At 43.6% G+C, this 18,078-nt stretch overlaps 1 protein-coding gene across 5 annotated transcripts in view; it reads right to left on the bottom strand.

The window, feature by feature from the left end:
* CPVL (carboxypeptidase, vitellogenic like) overlaps window positions 1–18,078 on the bottom strand; it is a 204,851-nt gene that overhangs the window by 92,915 nt on the left and 93,858 nt on the right. For all 5 annotated transcript variants that reach the window (XM_025378603.1, XM_025378602.1, XM_025378601.1 and 2 more), the window contains 4 exons: window positions 12,495–12,609; window positions 11,503–11,561; window positions 8,798–8,877; window positions 2,617–2,683 (listed from right to left, as the gene is read on the bottom strand). In XM_025378603.1, the coding sequence (XP_025234388.1) occupies window positions 2,617–2,683; window positions 8,798–8,877; window positions 11,503–11,561; window positions 12,495–12,609 (321 nt within the window). The remainder of the gene's footprint in view (window positions 1–2,616; window positions 2,684–8,797; window positions 8,878–11,502; window positions 11,562–12,494; window positions 12,610–18,078) is intronic.

The following is an 18,078-nucleotide window of genomic DNA, read 5'->3' as shown; positions in this document are numbered from 1 at the left end:
ATCCCATTCTGAGGTAGCTATTGGTACCTTTCCTGTGGCTATTAGTCTTTACAGTTACTTCTCTAATTTTTTTTCTTAACTTTTTTTTCTTTTTTCAAGATTCGTGGATCAGAGACAATATTTCTCTAATTGTGCCTTTCATCTGTATTGTAATTATTAGACCTTCAGATTTAGGGCAGAGTCAACGTCTGATAAATCACTGAATTCCTAATATTTGTCCAGTGCCTCAAACATAGCAGATACTCAATATATCTGTGCTCAGTTGAATTCGATTCTAAATGTTCTTTCAGTGAACACTGGACCCTCAATGGTTTCCCATTACTCTTAGAATAAAGTCCAAACTCTTTGCCACAGGCAGCCGGACCCTGCAGGATCCACTGGCCTCTTTCTGCTCAGTTTCCACCACGGCAGCTCCGTGCTTTTCCTTGAACCTGCCAAGCCTGTCCCCACTGGAGAGTCTTCGCATTCATTGTTTCTTCTGCCAGGAAAGCTCTTCTTACAGATACTGCAGAAATTACCCCCACCACATCATTCAGAGTTCTGCTCATCATCTCCTTGTCAAAGAGCCTTGCCCAGACAATCTTATCCAAAATAGCACCTCCTTCACTCTCCGGCCCTTGCCCTACTGCATCTCTTTCATGATGCTTGTCACTGCCTGATGGTACAGTACCTAGCACATATTTTAGTTATCACTGTCTGCCTCTCTAGAATGTAGGGCAGGGATTTTTTTTTTTGTAGTTTTTCAGTGTTATTCACCATTATATTCCTAGCACCTAGAACTGCACCTATGTTCTTAAATGATTGGCTGGTACCTATTTTTAAAATAATCTTAAAAAGGATGAAAAAAGCAAACCCTAAAATTGAAACCAACATAGACAAATGAATGTAACTGTGTATTAAATTTTAACAGAATCACCCCACAGTACTTTGATTGTAAGTGTGTAGTGAGATACAATTTAAGGATAAAAATAATTGCAGCAAAAATATTGAAAGTAATTTTGATGTTTCTTGTTGGTAATGGTACTTATGTAGTAATTCTGAAACCATTTTGGGCATATTGTAGAAGCAAGCAAAAGAGGAAACACACTGATGTTATTAGGAACCACAGCCCTCAATGTGGGAGAAGGGGTAAACAAATATGGAACAGAGAAAAGAGAAGAGAACCTTGTGGTATGGAATCAGAAGTATGGGTATTAGTATGAAGTCATTTGGTTTCCTAGCCCTGCCCACAGACACATCCCAGCAGCAATGGGCCACTTAGTGCTTAGCACTTGCTTTTTAAATGCCATTCCCCATGAAAAAGAACCAGCATTCCATGAAGAACTGACTGATTCCAAGGCTAGGACAGGGAAAGTACAAGAACTACATGATGCTTCTGGAACATACATTTGTGTCAAAAAGCAAGGACATGCTTGGAGGCTAATGGGGACCTGTAAAAAGGGCACAGGAGGCAGTTGAAGGGGTTTCCAGTGACCAAATTTAAAACAATGAAAGCATTTAAAACAAAACAAATTTAACAGATCAAATAGAAATAACAGTCTGTGAATCCACAGTACTATTTTTAAAAGTAAGTAATAAGAGGAAAAGGGAAAAATTTTCCCTATGGAAGAATGCCAGGTGATATCCACAGAAAGATACATTAGAAAACTCACCATTTTATCACCCCCAGAGTAATAAGTGATTCAGACAGAGATCATCAATGGATGCTAAAACTACTGGGTGGCATTTTTGAGGGAACAGTGTTCAAATGGTCTTGAATTATTAATTAATTACAAACAGAAACAGGTGCCTTTACAATGGCAAGATCTGGCAGATACCACCTTGACAGAGGGATCCAGTTTAGCATCATCAACAGTGGGACAAACTGACTTCTTGTGCCTCCTGATGTGAGGCACCAGAAAGTACACACCATCTATGTAATATTCGTGCTCAAATGTTTTGACATAACCTAAGCACTGAGGAAAAAATCCGACAAATTCAGAATATGGGACATTCTACAAAGCACCTGGCCTGGACTCTTCAAATCATCACCATGAATGACGAGGACAACAAACAAGGTAGGTGACTGAGCCTACCTAGTGCACCCATGGTAATATGAGAGCATGCATTGAGTCCTGGGATTTAAAATATGTTATGAAAGGGCCAGATGCAGTGGCTCATGCCTGTAATCCCAGCACTTTGGGAGGCCGAGGCAGGCAGATCACAAGACCTGAATAGGAGTTGGAGACCAGCCTGGCCAACATGGTGAAACCCCATCTCTACTAAAAATACAAAAATTAGCCAGGCGTGGTAGCAGGTACCTGTAATCCCAGCTACTTAAGAGGCTGAGGCAGGAGAATGGCTTGAACCCGGGAGGCAGGGGTTGCAGTGAGCTGAGATCGCGCCACTGCACTCCAGCCCTGGGCAACAAGAGCGAAATTCCAACTCAAAAAAAAAAAAAAAGTTATGAAGGGTATTTTGATAATTGGGAGAATTTTGAATATAGGCTGAATCAATATTGATATGTATGTGTACATGTATATATGTATATAGATTTTAAACGAACAAACTACACTCATAATATATGTCAGTTCTGGTGATGTTTGAAGCACACAAGGAAACGTGACTTCTACTTACCTCCCCAGTGACATAAAAGTCATTATCTTTATATTCGGGAAATATCTGGAAAAACTGAATTAGTGCACTGCAAAAAGAAGAACAAAAACAATACAAATTAATCAGAAAAATGATTCAGGAGCTCTTCATGCTAGGATATCAAATCTAACCCTTTGGCAATAGGTTTCACATTTGAAATAAGATACCACTCTGCTATGAGCTCCTGTAGGACATTTTATTTACACAATACGTGTGGGCTTACTTTGATAATAAGAAGTTTGGACAAGTGGACATCAATACTATGGGCATGTTTCCAAATCACTGAGTTACCAGTTTGGATCATCTAACTGTTGAGGGCACTTTGAGCAAATAATACAGGTTTCACATGTTACGTAGCAATTCTTGGAGGTAGTTCTGCAAACTTTATGATCCCATTAGCCCAGATTTGTGGTGAAGTGAGGGAAATCTTAGTTGCTTACCAACCCCCACTGTGGGGGACTCTGAACATTTCTGCTGGAGCTCCAAGAATGTCAGCATTTTAATGACCAAAGAACACAAAAACTGTAAGATGACTATAATTTAAAAGAAAAACAGCAAATGGCCACAGATATTGAAATAAATGTACAGTAGCCTCTGGGCTAAAAAAAAGAAAAACACATTTACTAAAGAATGCCAACAGCTGGCCGGGGCGGTGGCTCATGCCTGTAATCCCAGCACTTTGGGAGGCTGAGGCGGGCAGATAACGAGGTCAGGAGTTCGAGACCAGCCTAGCCAACATAGTGAAACCCTATCTCTACTAAAATCAGCCAGGCATGGTGGTGCGCACCTGTAGTCCTAGCTACTTGGGAGGCTGAGACAGGAGAATCGCTTCAACCCGGGAGGCTGAGGTTGCAGTGAGCTGAGATTGCACCACTGCACTCCAGCCTAGGCAACAGAGTAAGACCCTGTCTCAAAAAAAAAAAAAAAAAAAAAATGCCAATAGCCACTTCAGTGACGAAATAGATTTTAACAGACTCAAGGAGTGATTTCATAGTAAGCAAGACGACAGTGGATTTTTAAATGATTCTTTACTTGAACAAAATATTTCAAAAAAAAGGAAAACAAAAACTTGTGAAACTCAGTAGCTCTATGAGTGTTTTGACCCAGACTGCAGTGCCTGCGAAGCTAGGGGAGGTTTTTGGCCCAGCTTCCTGCTGAGACACTAAGAGCCATGAACCATTCAGGGAAGATGAAAGGTAAGGAGGCTCTGAAAACCCAGGAGGATGGCGAAGTTCAAGGGTTACAAAGAGGCAAAATTGGGTCATTACAATCACCATGATCCTAGCTATAATTAATTTTCAAAGGCTGCATAATAAAAATTCACCATGAAACACTACTGTAGAGTTTTGTTGTATTTCTGTATTCATTATTTATAGTGGCCTTTATAGCAACTAAATCTGAGAAGCTGTATTTTATAGCTTCTATGTTTGTGCTGGCAATAAGCTGGCTTTAGAACGCAGATAAAAATAGGCATTCATTCTCCACCCTTCCCTCTCCAACCTTCAGGCTAAAATCTACTTCCTTTTCTCTCTTCCTGCTTGTTGGAATGGCAATAGATAATTTAGCATAGTAAATCTCAATTAAGTCTTTGGCTTTAGCTTAAAGCTTATTTGCTTGTAGTATTTGCTGGAGAGTCATTAGGGTTGCTGGATTTAGCAAATGAAAACATAAGACATGGTTTAATTTTGAATTTCAGATAAATAACAAATAATGGCTTAGTATAAGTATGTTCCAAATATGGCATGGAATATACTCACATTAAAATGTTATTTGTTGTTTATCTGAAATTCAAATTTAACTGGGCATTTTGTGTTTTATCTGACAGTCTTATTTGGAGATAATCTCCCAGGTTACTTCTATCTTGAAAATGGCAGGATTCTCCAGCTCAAGTTTCCAAGGCAAGGCTCCACTTGAGGAAATTATCATCAAGTTTCATTTCACAGTTTTGATTTCACAGCCAAAAAATTGGCTATTTTTTTTTAAAGCAAGCACTTGGTAGCATGGTAGCACTCTCTTTTCTTAAAAGAGAGTGAAGAATGAAAAAAGTAAATTTAGTGAATTAGATTTGCATATGCCATTTGCTCATTTAACTGTATTTTAGTCAAGAACTCTTCTTATTACATGGTGAGCATCTTCTAGAAAATAAAATCTAGCATCAAGCCCAAATGAAATTACAAATTTTAGAAGCAGAACTGCTAAACATATATATATATATAAAATACGTAAGTGGCCAGGTGCGGTGGCTCACGCCGTGGGAGGCCGAGGCGGGTGGATCACGAGGTCAAGAGATTGAGACCATTCTGGCCAATGTAGTGAAACCCTGTCTCTACTAAAAATACAAAAATTATCTGGGTGTGATGGTGGGTGCCTGTAGTCCCGGCTACTCAGGAGGCTGAGGCAGAATTGCTTGAGCCTGGGAGGTAGAGGTGGCAGTGAGCCGAGGTCACGCCACTGCACTCCAGTCTGGTGACAGAGTGAGAGTCAGTCTCAAAAATAATAATACATAAGCGTTGTGTTCACACGTGCACACTCCATGCATTTATTCAGGTACAAGAGCTACATGGCACAAGAAGCATGCTTCTTCCTGGTGATTCCACTTGGCCACCTTGCTGGCATTGTGCCAAGGACTTGTCTAATAAACAGAATTTTAGTTGAGGGCTCTCTGCTCACAAAAATGTATATTAAAGGACCAAAAAGAGAAACAGAGATTGCAAGGAAGAATGACTACAAGAAAATTATTCCTCAGATAAGTTTTTAAACAGAGATCAGGTGGATGCAGGGCAGAAAAGGTGAGTGGACATGATCATGCATTGTAGACCCAAAGACAGCACTGGAATCTGGTCAGTTCTAATGGACTGAGAAGCATAATCATAAACACAAGCAACATTCAGGATAATCGAGTTTCAGGTAATCTAAGCAAAAGCTCCATACCAACCAAAGCCAAGCAAAGTGTACCTATAGTCACTGGCAGTGGACATGAGGTAGGAGGTGGGACTCAAATACAGAGGTGGGGCTTGGATGCTGGATCAAACTGAGGACTAGCTAAGACAGGGCCTGGGTGGAAGCAGCTTTCCACAAGACACGCCTATCAGTGGGCCATGTCAGTTTACCATCGTGACGGCAACAACCCAGTGTTACCACCCCTTTCCATGGCAATGACCCAAAGACACAAAAGCTACTATCCATTCCCTAGAAAATTCTGCATGAACCAACCCTTAATCTGCATGTAATTAAAAGTGGGTTTAAATATGACTGCAAAATTGCCCTAAGTTGCTACTCTGACTAGGCAGTAGCCCTGCAGGAGTAGACACGGAGCTGTAACACTGCCCCTTCAATAAAGCTGTTTTCTTCTACCTCCATCTCTTCTTTACTTTAATTTCTTTTTTTTTTTTTTTTTTTTTTTTTAAATTGAGACAGTTTCGCTCTTGTTGTCCAGGCTGGAGTGCAATGGTATGATCTCAGCTCACCGCAACCTCTGCCTCCCAGGTTCAAGCGATTCTCCTGCCACAGCCTCCTGAGTAGCAGGGATTACAGGCATGCACCACCAAGAAGAGGTAATTTTTGTATTTTTAGTAGAGACAGGGTTTCTCCATGTTGGTCAGGCTGGTCTGGAACTCCTGACCTCCGGTGATCTGCCTGCCTCGGCCTCCCAAAGTGCTGGGATTACAGGTGTGAGCCACCACACCTGGCCACCCTTGAATTCTTTTCTGGGCAAAGCCAAAACCCCTCACGGGCTAAGCCCCACTTTGGGGCTCACCTGCCCTGCACTGGACCGACACAAGCTCAGCAACAGGAATCCTGGCAGTGCTGCTCTGTTGGAGCCGGTGAGGGGAGCCTCTTTTGCATTCATTCAACATCTAGCGAGGCTGAGCCATGATCCTCTCCACCTGGCACAGGACACAGAGTTTTCTCATTTAATATAGGAAGCCTGCTTCCTAGCTGCATTGCTATGAAGCTTTGTTTAGCAACACTACATATCATTTCCCATTGCAAACCAACATGTAGGAGAAAACTATAGTAGCGCTTACATTTGGCTGCTAAGAAAATAACTATAGGTCCACCACTAGACTAAGCACCAGGAGGGCAGGGGCTTTGGGGATTGCTTACTACTGTCTCACCAGCACCAAGAACAGCAGCTGGCACATAATAGGCAATTGGTAAACAATGGCAGAAGAAGAGTGGCACCAGCTAGTGTACTCCAAATCAAAGTTAATAAATTTCATAATTTTTTTTAAACCAGAGAGGCATTGTGACTAAATAGCACATTCCAAATAAGAAAAGAGGGAGAGTATTTTAACATCTTGTTCGTGAAAAAGTTTTATTTCCAAACACAAAAGCAGCAAAACTGTGAATGGTAAATGTCTCCTTACAGCCATGCACTATTAATAGTCCAAAAGAATGGGATTTTCAGAAAAATGAAAGTTGGTTTTCAAAGGGAGCAAATGAAAGCTCCACTCTTTAAACCTGTAGTAGCCCATTTGCAGGTTTCCAAGCGACCTTCTTATTGCAAACACCCATCTGGAGAGCTGGAGAGAAGCATGTGGCCACAAAGGGAAACGAAGAGTGTAAACTATAAAGGAAACAGCTGAAATCAGTTTTCTGCACTACCCTTGATTAGCTATTTTCCAGTTCTAAGAGCCCGAAGCAAAAAGAACTACAACAGCTATAAACAATAGATGCTTTGAAATAGGTTCCCTTTACATGTCAGGCAAGAGGAGATGGACCACATGTCAGCAGTCGACATCCCCATATGGAGGGGCAACTGGAAGCTGTAACAGTCTTCGGGGGAGGGGAAGGACACACAGAAACGGCTTGGCAGTGATGCTCTGTCTTAGAGGGGGCCGATGCAGCTCTTCAATACAGAACCTCTGGCCTCAGGGTGTTTGCTAGTTAACCACTGAGCTTGTTTGGATTTAAACCAAAGAGGGATGGGAGGTGGGGGTGGGGAGTAGGTCTCTAATCTGAAGAAAGAGAGCACACAGTGCCAAGAGAGCCCTGGCCCTGGCTCTGAGGAAGCCTGTGAGGAGGACTGCCGTCCGTCACGTCTGTGGAGGGAAGGGGAGGGGGTGCTGGGGGGAACACCCCACCAGGAACTTGGCAAATATGTCCCTAGGACCCCACTGTACATGGAAGCAGAAGTGTGGGGTCCTGGGCATCCCCCTAGACACTGAATAGAAGTGATTGAATCATGGAACATGTGAAAAACAAAAGTGGAGAAGACAACAGCCATATTCTTTTCTAGGTGGGCAGAGGGAGAGATCTTTGGGAAAGGGGCTTGGAAGTAGTTCTTTCTTCTCTCCCTCCAGCCACCTATCTGCCTTAGAGAGAAAGAAAAGTGAAACGGAAAGCTTTTGTCAGAGATCAGCGAACTCTGACTCCTATTAGATGCGCTTTCACTTTGGGGATTGGTAGTAATTAACAGAGTGCTTGGTGGAGGTGTGGGGTAGGGAGCTAGTTAACTCCTTCTGGCCACTAGGGTTCTTTTAGCAAATTATTATAATAATTTAGTAAATTATTATAATGCATAAAGCGGTGCCCTAGTGACCAGAAAGGATTTGGTCTCTAGTAATAATTTGTAGACTGGAAAAATCTGACCAAATAAGAAAGGTCATTTGCTTTTTGTAAAATGCTAAAAATAGCACTGATTAATATGAGTAAATAAAGAAAGGGAGACATTATATGGACACTATTTGGCCAGACTTACAACTTTACATTTTTCCTTTTTTTTTTTTTTTTTTTTTAAGCAAAAGAAAACTTTCACAAGAAGAAGGGAGAATACTAGAGACTAACAAGCTAAGTTTTCAGCATGGACAAGTCATGATCTAGAAGCAGAAAGTAAAAAATTGCATCCAAAAGCCACAAAAAGAAGAATCCTGGGAAACAAACAAATATCTGAAAAGATGTTGTCTCCCCAGAAATGCAAAGTTAAATACAATTTTGGAAAACAAGCAGAAACCTTTCAGATGTCTGGTTGAAAGTTTTAAAAAATAATCTTTAATTGAAAAATTCTGCTGTGTGTGGATGTGAAAGTATCCTTAAATTATCTTCAGGAATTGGACTATAAGGCTCAGTCAATAATAATTCCAATGCTAGAATAATTTTCCTGTTGAGATAGAAAAATGTTTGGTCTGAAGAAGGCCAACAGAAAGCGGGAGCATGTTACCTGTATAAATCCCGTGCTACGTCGTCCTCATTGACTGCATATCCGTGGGTATCATCAGTAAAACTGAAGCCTGTGCCCACCTGCAGAAGAAATAGACAAGCAGGTATAAATACAGAGAAACACATGCCTTAAGAGACCTGCAGGGAGGTCCCACACTGGAAGGCAACCTTGTTCCAAAGGCCAAGCTCAGACTTCAGATTTTTGCCATCATCTCCCCGTGCCTTTAGCCCTCCTCCCAGGAGGATGCTGAGTGCCACCTATTCTCTCTACCCCCCAAAGCCCAAACAAAACAGCAACACAGAGCTTTGCCCTGGGGTCAGCGGCTGAGCTGCCCTGGTCCTCAGTGGAGACTCTGCCAGATGTTGATTTAAGGAAGAAGAATTCATCTTTTCCATCCCCTGCTACAGTATCAAAAGATCCAAAGTTGTCTCCTCTCCCTGGAGAGTGCTTTGCTCTGTCCTGCCAAGAAGAAACTCTTAGTCGGTGTGGTGGGTCACTTCTGTAATCCCAGCACTTTGGGAGGTTGAGGCGGGCAGATCATCTGAGGTCAGGAATTCAAGACCAGCCTGGCCAACATGGTGAAACCCGATTTCTACGAAAAATACAAAAATTAGCCAGGCATGATGGTGGGTGCCTGTAATCCCAGCTACTGGGGAGGCTGAGGCATAAGAATCACCTGAGCCTGGGAGGCGGAGATTGCAGTGAGCTGAAATCATGCCACTGTATTCCAGCCTGGGTGACTGAGCGAGACTCTGTCTCCAAAAAAAAAGAAAAAGAAAAAAAGAAACTCTCTAGGCTGGAGAAAAAGGTAGTTGTATGTTGTCTTCTTCTTCTTCTTCCTCCTCCTCCTCCCCCTTCTTTTCTTTATTTTCAAGAAATATGGCCATTAAGCCATTTCATCTTCAGTAGGTAAGGAGTTTTAACATAATTAAGACTAATTTTAAACTAATATTTTCTTATACCTGGAAGTTCACAGACAACTGAACTGTAAATTAAAAGAAGCAGCTACTATTTTTACGTCAACAATTTGCATAAGGAATGCACTCCCTATCTGGTATAAAGATTTTTGTGTTTTTGTTTTTGTTTTCCAAACACCCAAGGATGTTTAATTCATCTTTTATTTAAATACACAGTTGTGGACAAGGAAAATGGAAGGCTGACAAAACAAGGTGGGGGAACGAGCATGTTGACATTTTTTCCCCTTTTTTTTGTGTTCTCTTTGGACCATCTGAAAAGTGAAAGAAGTTAAAGATTTTAGTTAAGGACACAAAGATACTCCAAATCTGTAGAAGCTGATGCTAAGTTTCTCTCCTATTTTGCACCTTAATAGAACCAATATCAGAAGACCTCCCCAAGGAGAGTATCACTTTTGTCCAGAGATGAAGCATTCTGCTTGTCTTAATAAGTGAAGGAGGCCAGGAGCGGTAGCTCACACCTGTAATCCCAGCACTGTGGGAGGCTGAGGTGGGTGGATCACTTGAGGTCAGGAGTTCAAGACCAGCCTGGCCAACATGGTGAAATCCCATCTCCACTAAAAATACAAAAGTTAGCCAGGCGTGGTGGCACAAGTCTGTAATCCCAGCTACTCGGGAGGCTGAGGCAGAATTGCTTCGACCTGGGAAGTGGAGGTCTCCAGTCTGGGTGACAGAGCAAGATTCCATCTCAAAAAAATAAAAATTTAAAAAAAAAAAGTGAAGGAGACCCATTTTGACTTTGTATATCTATAACTCTATGTGAAAGATTAGAAGATTGTGAAAGATTAGAAGTTCTGACACTACATAATAACCCGTTATATAGGGAACCCATACTGTCAGTGAAAAGAAAGAAATTCCTCCTCCTGGGTTATCTAATTCAGTGAACAGGACATCTCATAGGATTAAAAATAAGGAAACGGGCCAGGCGCGGTGGGCTCAAGCCTATAATCCCATCACTTTGGGAGGCCAAGGCAGGTGGATCACCTGAGGCCAGGAGTTTAAGACCAGCCTATCGGCCGGGCGCGGTGGCTCAAGCCTGTAATCCCAGCACTTTGGGAGGCCAAGATCACGAGGTCAGGAGATCGAGACCATCCTGGCTAACACGGTGAAACCCTGTCTCTACTAAAAAAAATACAAAAAAATAGCCGGGCGAGGTGGCGGGCGCCTGTAGTCCCAGTTACTCGGGAGGCTGAGGCAGGAGAATCACTTGAACCCAGGAGGCAGAGCTTGCAGTGAGCTGAGATCCGGCCACTGAACTCCAGCCTGGGCGACAGAGCGAGACTCCGTTTCAAAAAAAAAAAAAAAAAGGACCAGCCTATCTAATATGTGAACACCCCTACCCCCGCTCCCATCTCTACTAAAAATACAAAAATCAGCCAGGTGTGGTGGCAGGTGCCAGCTACTTGGGAGGCTGAGGCAGGAGAATCGGGTTGAACTGGGGACGCGGAGGTTGCAGTGAGCCACCAGCCTGGACGACACAGCAAGGCTCCGTCTCAATAGAAAAAAAAATGAGGACATGAGAGAAGGCAGCAAGGAAAACTGCCAAACTCTGATATGATTATATATGTTAACAGAATAACTAAATCTCAAAATGGTTTTAATTTCACAGATTAAATTCTATTTTGAAAAGGAAAAACTAAATCTATTTTTTTAAATGTACATAATAAAAAGGAAAAAGTAAAAGACAGGAGAGGCCAGCACTGACAGCTCACAGGATCATCCCAGACTTACCGGATTGTCAATGTAAAGCATGGAGAGCGTTGTGGTCCAGGGGAAGTCTCTGTCACGCACTGTGAAACCAGAGAAGAGGGGTGAGATAGAGTGGACAAGCATTCCACCGAGGCCTCACAGTGGTCAGAAGCCCAACACACTCCCCGGTCCTCGTGAGCTGTTGGTGTCCCCTCTAACATGCTTCATACTGTCATAGTGGGGAACAGGCACCTGCACCTTTACCCTCTCCACTCCTCTCCTTCACGTTCCCCCAGCCCAGAGCGTTTCCACACCTGAGATAAAGCTTGGAAACAAAACCCAACGGAAGCTTGGAACATGAAAAAACACCCACCAACCACCTCTGCAATAATATCCGTATGTCCAATTAAATCAATCATCCTTAAGTCTCCATCTCTTGAAGAGAACTACTTCAACAAAACTGGCACATAAGCCTTTATACTGAGTCACAAACTGGCTCACACTCCAAATTCTAACCCAGGGGAAAGAAAACAAAATTTAAAAAAAAAAATGAGATGAAGGTAAACTTAGTGACAGCCAGATGTTGCTCTTTATCCTTCCTCCACCTCAGCCCCCACCTGGAATAGCGTCTTGCTTCCAAGTTATCAGATCCTAAGTGTGACTGAACCACAAAGTGTGTAGTTCACGTGAGTAATTAGGAATATAATTCCACCCATTAGTCCCCTGCAAAGAACTGTCCCAAATTGTAATAAATACCAACTGTTCTGCAAACCCAGAATGCTTGAGTCAGCAGCAGCCTGCAAGAAAGCGGATTAGAACTTTTCACCCAAATTTCAAGGGAGACAGCAGCCCAGTCAGGACACAGCCCTGAGGCTCCTCCTTCTCGGACGGACATTGCCAGAAAGTTGTGTTTTGGTAATCTGGAACAGTTAAGCTAGTCCTAGTGGTTCCGTGTTTACTCTAAATTAGTTTTGGAGCAGATATGAGGCTCAGATTAAAGATTCTATAGGAAATATAGTGCAAGGGATACTTACAGGTCAGGTTACTTGTGACAACATAAGGCCCATGTTCCACAAAGAGTCCAAACATGGATGAACCTCCTGGCCCACCCTGTAGCCAGAGAACTACTGGGGCATCTTCTGGCTGTATCTAGAGGAAACAATAAAACCAGTGACCACACAGAACACTCACTAAGGCTACAGAACACACACAAGTAAACTCACCCAAATCCTCTCTGTGTTACAGGGCTGTGACTAAATCCCATGAAACCTCCCCAGACCTCAGTAACCATTCGCCGCTATAAGCAAAGTACTGATCATCTTTGGTTCTGTGAATGAGACTGTGCCTCATATGCTGGTGTCTTCTTGTCATGCAGTCAAGTCCTTTCCCACCGAGAGACAGAAAGCCCCTTAAATGTAGATGCTTGGCTTGTGCATGCTGCCAGACACCTAGCATACTGCCTAGGGCATATTTTTTTAGCTGTTTAAACTAAAAAAGGGACTCTTTAGGACTCTTCCATTTGACATGCATATTCCCAACAGAGGCACAACAAAGAATCCATTCTCAGCGACACTTTCCCTTCTGCACTGAGAGCCCAAATGTCTTTCTGATTTTATTCACTAAGAACATGTTCATAGCTGGGCGCGGTGGCTCACGCCTGTAATCCCAGCACTTTGGGAGGCCAAGGCAGGCGGCCATCAACTGAGGTCAGGAGTTCGAGACCAGCCTGGCCAACATGGTGAAACTCTGTCTCTACTAAAAATACAAAAAATTAGCCAGGCATAGTGGCGCACACCTGTAATCCCAGCTACTTGGGAGGCTGAGACAGGAAAATCGCTTGAACCCTGGAGACGGAGGTTGCAGCGAGCCAAGATTGTGCCACTGCACTCCAGCCTGGGTGACAGAGCAAGACTCTGTCTCAAAAAAAAAAAAAAAAAAAAAGAATGTGTTCATAGGGACAAGGACAACTTCATTCAACACCATGGAAAATGAGGAGGAGCAGACAGGCCCCAGGGGCCTTTAGCCAATACAAATAACAATGACGAATCCCTGAACAAGGTACAGATTTATTTAGGAGACGTGGGAGACATGAACTAGAAAGGGGTATTGGCAGGGCTGTGAGGTTGAAAATGAGCTCCTGGCCATAGTGTCAATACCATCACCTTCAATGACAGAGACTTTTTCAACTATTTCATTCAATGTGTATTTATTGAGCACTTTTTTCAACTATTTCATTCAATGTGTATTTATTGAGCACCCATTATGGGCCAGGCACAGTGTCAGGAGCTAGGTACACAGAATAGTGAGTGAAGAAGAAAACGCATGTCCTCTTAGAACTTAGAATTGCATGGGCAATGTAGGCAGTAAGTAAGAAATAAAGACAAGGTTGGGCATGGTGGCTCACGCCTATAATCCCAATACTTTGGGAGGCCGAGGTGGGTGGATCACCTGAGTTTGGGAGTTCAAGACTAGCCTGAAACACGGTAAATCTCCACTAAAAATAAAAAAATTAGCTGGGCGTGGTGGCGGGTGCCTGTAATCCCAGCTACTCGGGAGGCTGAGGTAGGAGAATCCCTTGAACCAGGGAGGTGGAGGTTGCAGTGAGCTGAGATACCACCACTGTACTCAAGCCTGGACAACAAGAGTGAAACTCTGTCTCAAATAAATAAATAAATAAATAAATAAAGACAATGATTGGAGAGTGCGAAAAGGAAATACACGTGATTTAAGAGTCACTGGAGGCTGAAAAGGAGAAGGTGACTAGCGAAGGCTTCAATGAGGTCTGAGTGCTGCCCTGAGCCCTGAAAGCTGAGAAGGATCCAGCCAGGAGCAGAGCCAGGGAGCAGAGCTGTGCACGAGGGAAACGACAAGGGAAACCCTCACAGACCTAGAAAGGGAAGAAGGCACAGTCGCCAGGCGAATCCTCCAGAACCACCTGAAAAAAGCTCTACTTGGCTCCCCGGCTTGGCTCCCAGCAGGACCTAACAGTGGGCCCTTGCATGATGGCCTGGCTCGTTGGATGGTTAGTCAGCAAGGATCCCCTGGCTTCAGCCCAGAATAAAATCCCGCCACCTCTGACTTGGCCTGGCTGTATAGACAAATCAAGATGTTGTTGGAAGGTCTGAGTGGATGCGTTCCATTGACCTGGATGGCGGGAGAAGGCTGAGGCAGAAGGCAAGACTGACTCAAAAGAAGGTAACTGGGATGCCACCGCCAAGACCTGCAGGAAAAGCTGAGCAGAGTTCTAACCATCACCACAGAGGGCACAGAGGAACTTCTCTTTCCCAGTCACCAAGAGCCTGACAGAGTCTTTCACGGCTTTGGAAGGGGCACAGGGGGACCTGCTACAAGATAGGGGCTGGTAAGAATGGCCATGAGCTGGGGCACACCCTTCCTATGAGGCGCCACCTCTCGGGCTCATTCTTGAGTGTTAACAAATTAAGCGACATAATTAAAGCCCTTGGAACAATGCCTAATGTATGATAAAAGCACAATAAATATAAATGATTATTATGACTAAGGAAACAGGTAGAAATGGTAGAAGCCCAGAGTCCTACTGGGGCCTCTGATGAGCAGGCCTGAAGCTCCAGGGGTCAGCGCAGTATTACATAATGAAGAAGCGCGGAAGCTCTTGCCCCAAACGGTTTGGATTCAAATCTAGGCTTTACTACCTACCAGTGTGAAACTTTGGGCAAGTTGCCTAAGCTCTCTGGATCTCAGTTTCCCCACCCATAACAACAGGATCAATAGGCCAGGCACAGTGGCTCATGCCTGTAATCCCAGCACGTTGGGAGGCCGAGGTAGGCCGACTGCCAGAGCTCAAGAGTTCCAGACCAGCCTGACCAACGTGGAGAAGAACCCTGTCTCTACTAAAAATACAAAAAAATTAGCTGGGCCTGGTGGCACGTGTCTGTAATCCTAGCTACGTGGTAGGCTGAGGCAGGAGAATCGCTTGGACCCGGGAGGCAGACATTGCAGTAAGCCGAGATTGCACCATTGCACTCCAGCCTGGGCAACGAGAGCGAAACTCCGTCTCAAAAAAAAAAAAGATCAATAATAATAGCTACACTGTATGCTTGCTGGGAGAATTAAATGAATTCCTTTTCATAAACCTCAGCTTTATAGTATATGTTCTCCAAATATTATCTATTGCTGTAATAGATAAACACAAGGAATTTGTAGATGGCTTGAACACAAGCTATCTGTAAATGACAGAATAAGAAAGTGGGCCGTGTGGTGGTTTTTTCTTGCTCCTGTAGCCCACAACTTCCCTGATCAGTTTTACTAGTTACTCCCCCTGCCTCAAGTGTTCAAATGTTTATGAACAAATCAACAGAATGAGGGTTTTGTCTCATAAGTCAAAGCAGAGGCTGGGCACGGTAGCTCATGCCTATAATCCTAGCACTTTGGGAGGCCAAGGAGGGCGGATCACCTGAGGTCAGGAGCTCAAGACCAGCCTGGCCAATACGGTGAAACCGCATCTCTACTAAAAATACAAAAATTAGCCAGGCATGGTGGCAGGTGCCTGTAATCCTAGCTACTCAAGAGACTGAGGCAGGAGAATCACTTGAACCCAGGAGGCAGAGGTTGCAGTGAGCCGAGATCATGCCACTACGCTTCAGCCTGGACAACAGAACAAGACTCTGTCTCAAATAATAATGATAATAAGTCAAAGCAGAAAAAATGAAAATCAATGACAGCCTTTTAAAGCTGCTGCTTGGAAGCAGAGTGAGCCCTGGAACTGGGAGCCAGACAGGCTGTGGTTCCAGTTGGCCACATAACAGCTGTGCCATCCTGGCCCTCAGTTTCCTCATCTGTCAAATGACCATAATGCCTGCCCCACAGGATTGCTTGAAGGCTCTGAGGAGCAAACGTATATGAAATGATGTTGTAAACTCTAATGTGCTGAATAAAAATAACCAGCTTGCCCCAACCTGCCTGTGGAACTGTGTTTTTTTGTTTAAATAAGTGATTTTTATCTCCTCTCGGATTCACTCACCAGTATCACATTCCTCTTGTATTCACTCAGCAGTAGGAGCAAATTACACACATGAGAGGTGGAAAAACAATGGGATCTGGGTGGAAGGTAGTCCCTGCTCTTCCCAGCTTCCCAGGGAATATGAGATGCTGTGAGTCCAACTGATTCCAGCGGATATCCAGCCCCACTTCCTTCCTAAACTACATGTGAACTCCTAGAAGCCACAATGTGCTCATTAAAATTTTGGAGAGCTTTTCTCTTTTGGAGAGTAGTATTTTTATACTACTGCCTAGGTCCAAATCTCAGAGATTCCAATTCCGTTGGTCTGTGGGGAGGAGGCCTCATCAGTATTTCTCAAAAGCTCCCAGGTGGTTCGAATGTGTAGGCGGGGCTGAGGGTCTGAAGGAGGATGGAAAGTTTGCCCTCTAAATATCTCAGGCCTCTGGTCTCCAGGCTGTTCTCCCCTATCCTCCACCCTATCCTCCCTTGGCCTTCCATGTCCCTTCCTGTGACCTGGCACAATGAACCGGCCCTCTGGACTCTCAGAAAAATAGCCTAATCCTGAGAGGCCACACTACAAAGTCAAGTCAAACACCTCAGTGCCAAACATCTTTATTATGCAACTTTGAAGCACAGGACACTGCATTCTCGAAATGCTTAAATAACAAGATCTGTGTACACACTTCCAGCCTCAGTTGACCTTGCTCCTGATTTACTTTCCTGGAGGAGGTGAATGAGGCTCAACAACCCTGGAAGAAGCCTGTTTTTAAAGAAAAGCCCACACATACACCTTTCTACTTTGATGGGCCAACCAACCTGTGAACTAATGTCACCCTTACCTGTGATAAAATGTGAAAGTCAGATCTGGAAAATAAAGGTGTATGTGTTCAACGCCAAAAGCCCAAGAGTCAGTTGTGTCACGGCATGCAGACTTTTGTAATATAATATGGCATCAGATATCATGATATGCAGTATAATATTAATTATGTCCATAACAATGGCATGAGGTTATTCTGTGATAATCCTTAGGGTGATATATTCAGCTCTCAATTGTGAGAATGCAGCCCTTCCCCTACTCTCAACTTTGGAAAGAATAAAAGACTTCCTGAACAAAACCACACTGCAATACTTAAGACTGAATGAAGAAATGACCACTTTAATTCATCTACAGCATTACAAAATCCAGGAATTTAAAAACATTTATTATATTGAAGTTATAATTCAAAAGTGTATGAAGCAACACAATTAATGCATTTGTTTTTCCAAAAGCTTTAAAATTTGGCCGGGCGCGGTGGCTCACGCCTGTAGCCCCAGCACTTTGGGAGGCCAAGGTGGGTGGATCATGAGGTCAGGAGATGGAAACCATCCTGGCTAACACAGTGAAACCCCGTCTCTACTAAAAATACAAAAAATTAGCCGAGCGTGGTGGCAGGCGCCTGTAGTCCCAGCTACTTGGGAGGCTGAGGCAGAAGGATGGCGTGAACCAGGGAGATGGAGCTTGCAGTGAGCTGAGATTGCGCCACTGCACTCCAGCCTGGGCGACAGAGCGAGACTGTCTCAAAAAAAAAAAAACTTTAAAATTTTTCTTAAAAGGTTTCTTAAAACTTTTTCTATTATAAAAACAGTACTTATTCTAACTA

This window comes from Theropithecus gelada, chromosome 3 (genome assembly GCF_003255815.1).
Source record: "Theropithecus gelada isolate Dixy chromosome 3, Tgel_1.0, whole genome shotgun sequence".
Classification (NCBI taxonomy): Eukaryota; Metazoa; Chordata; class Mammalia; order Primates; family Cercopithecidae; genus Theropithecus; species Theropithecus gelada.
Note: the sequence above shows the minus strand (reverse complement) of the source record. Positions and strands in the feature narration are given on the sequence as shown.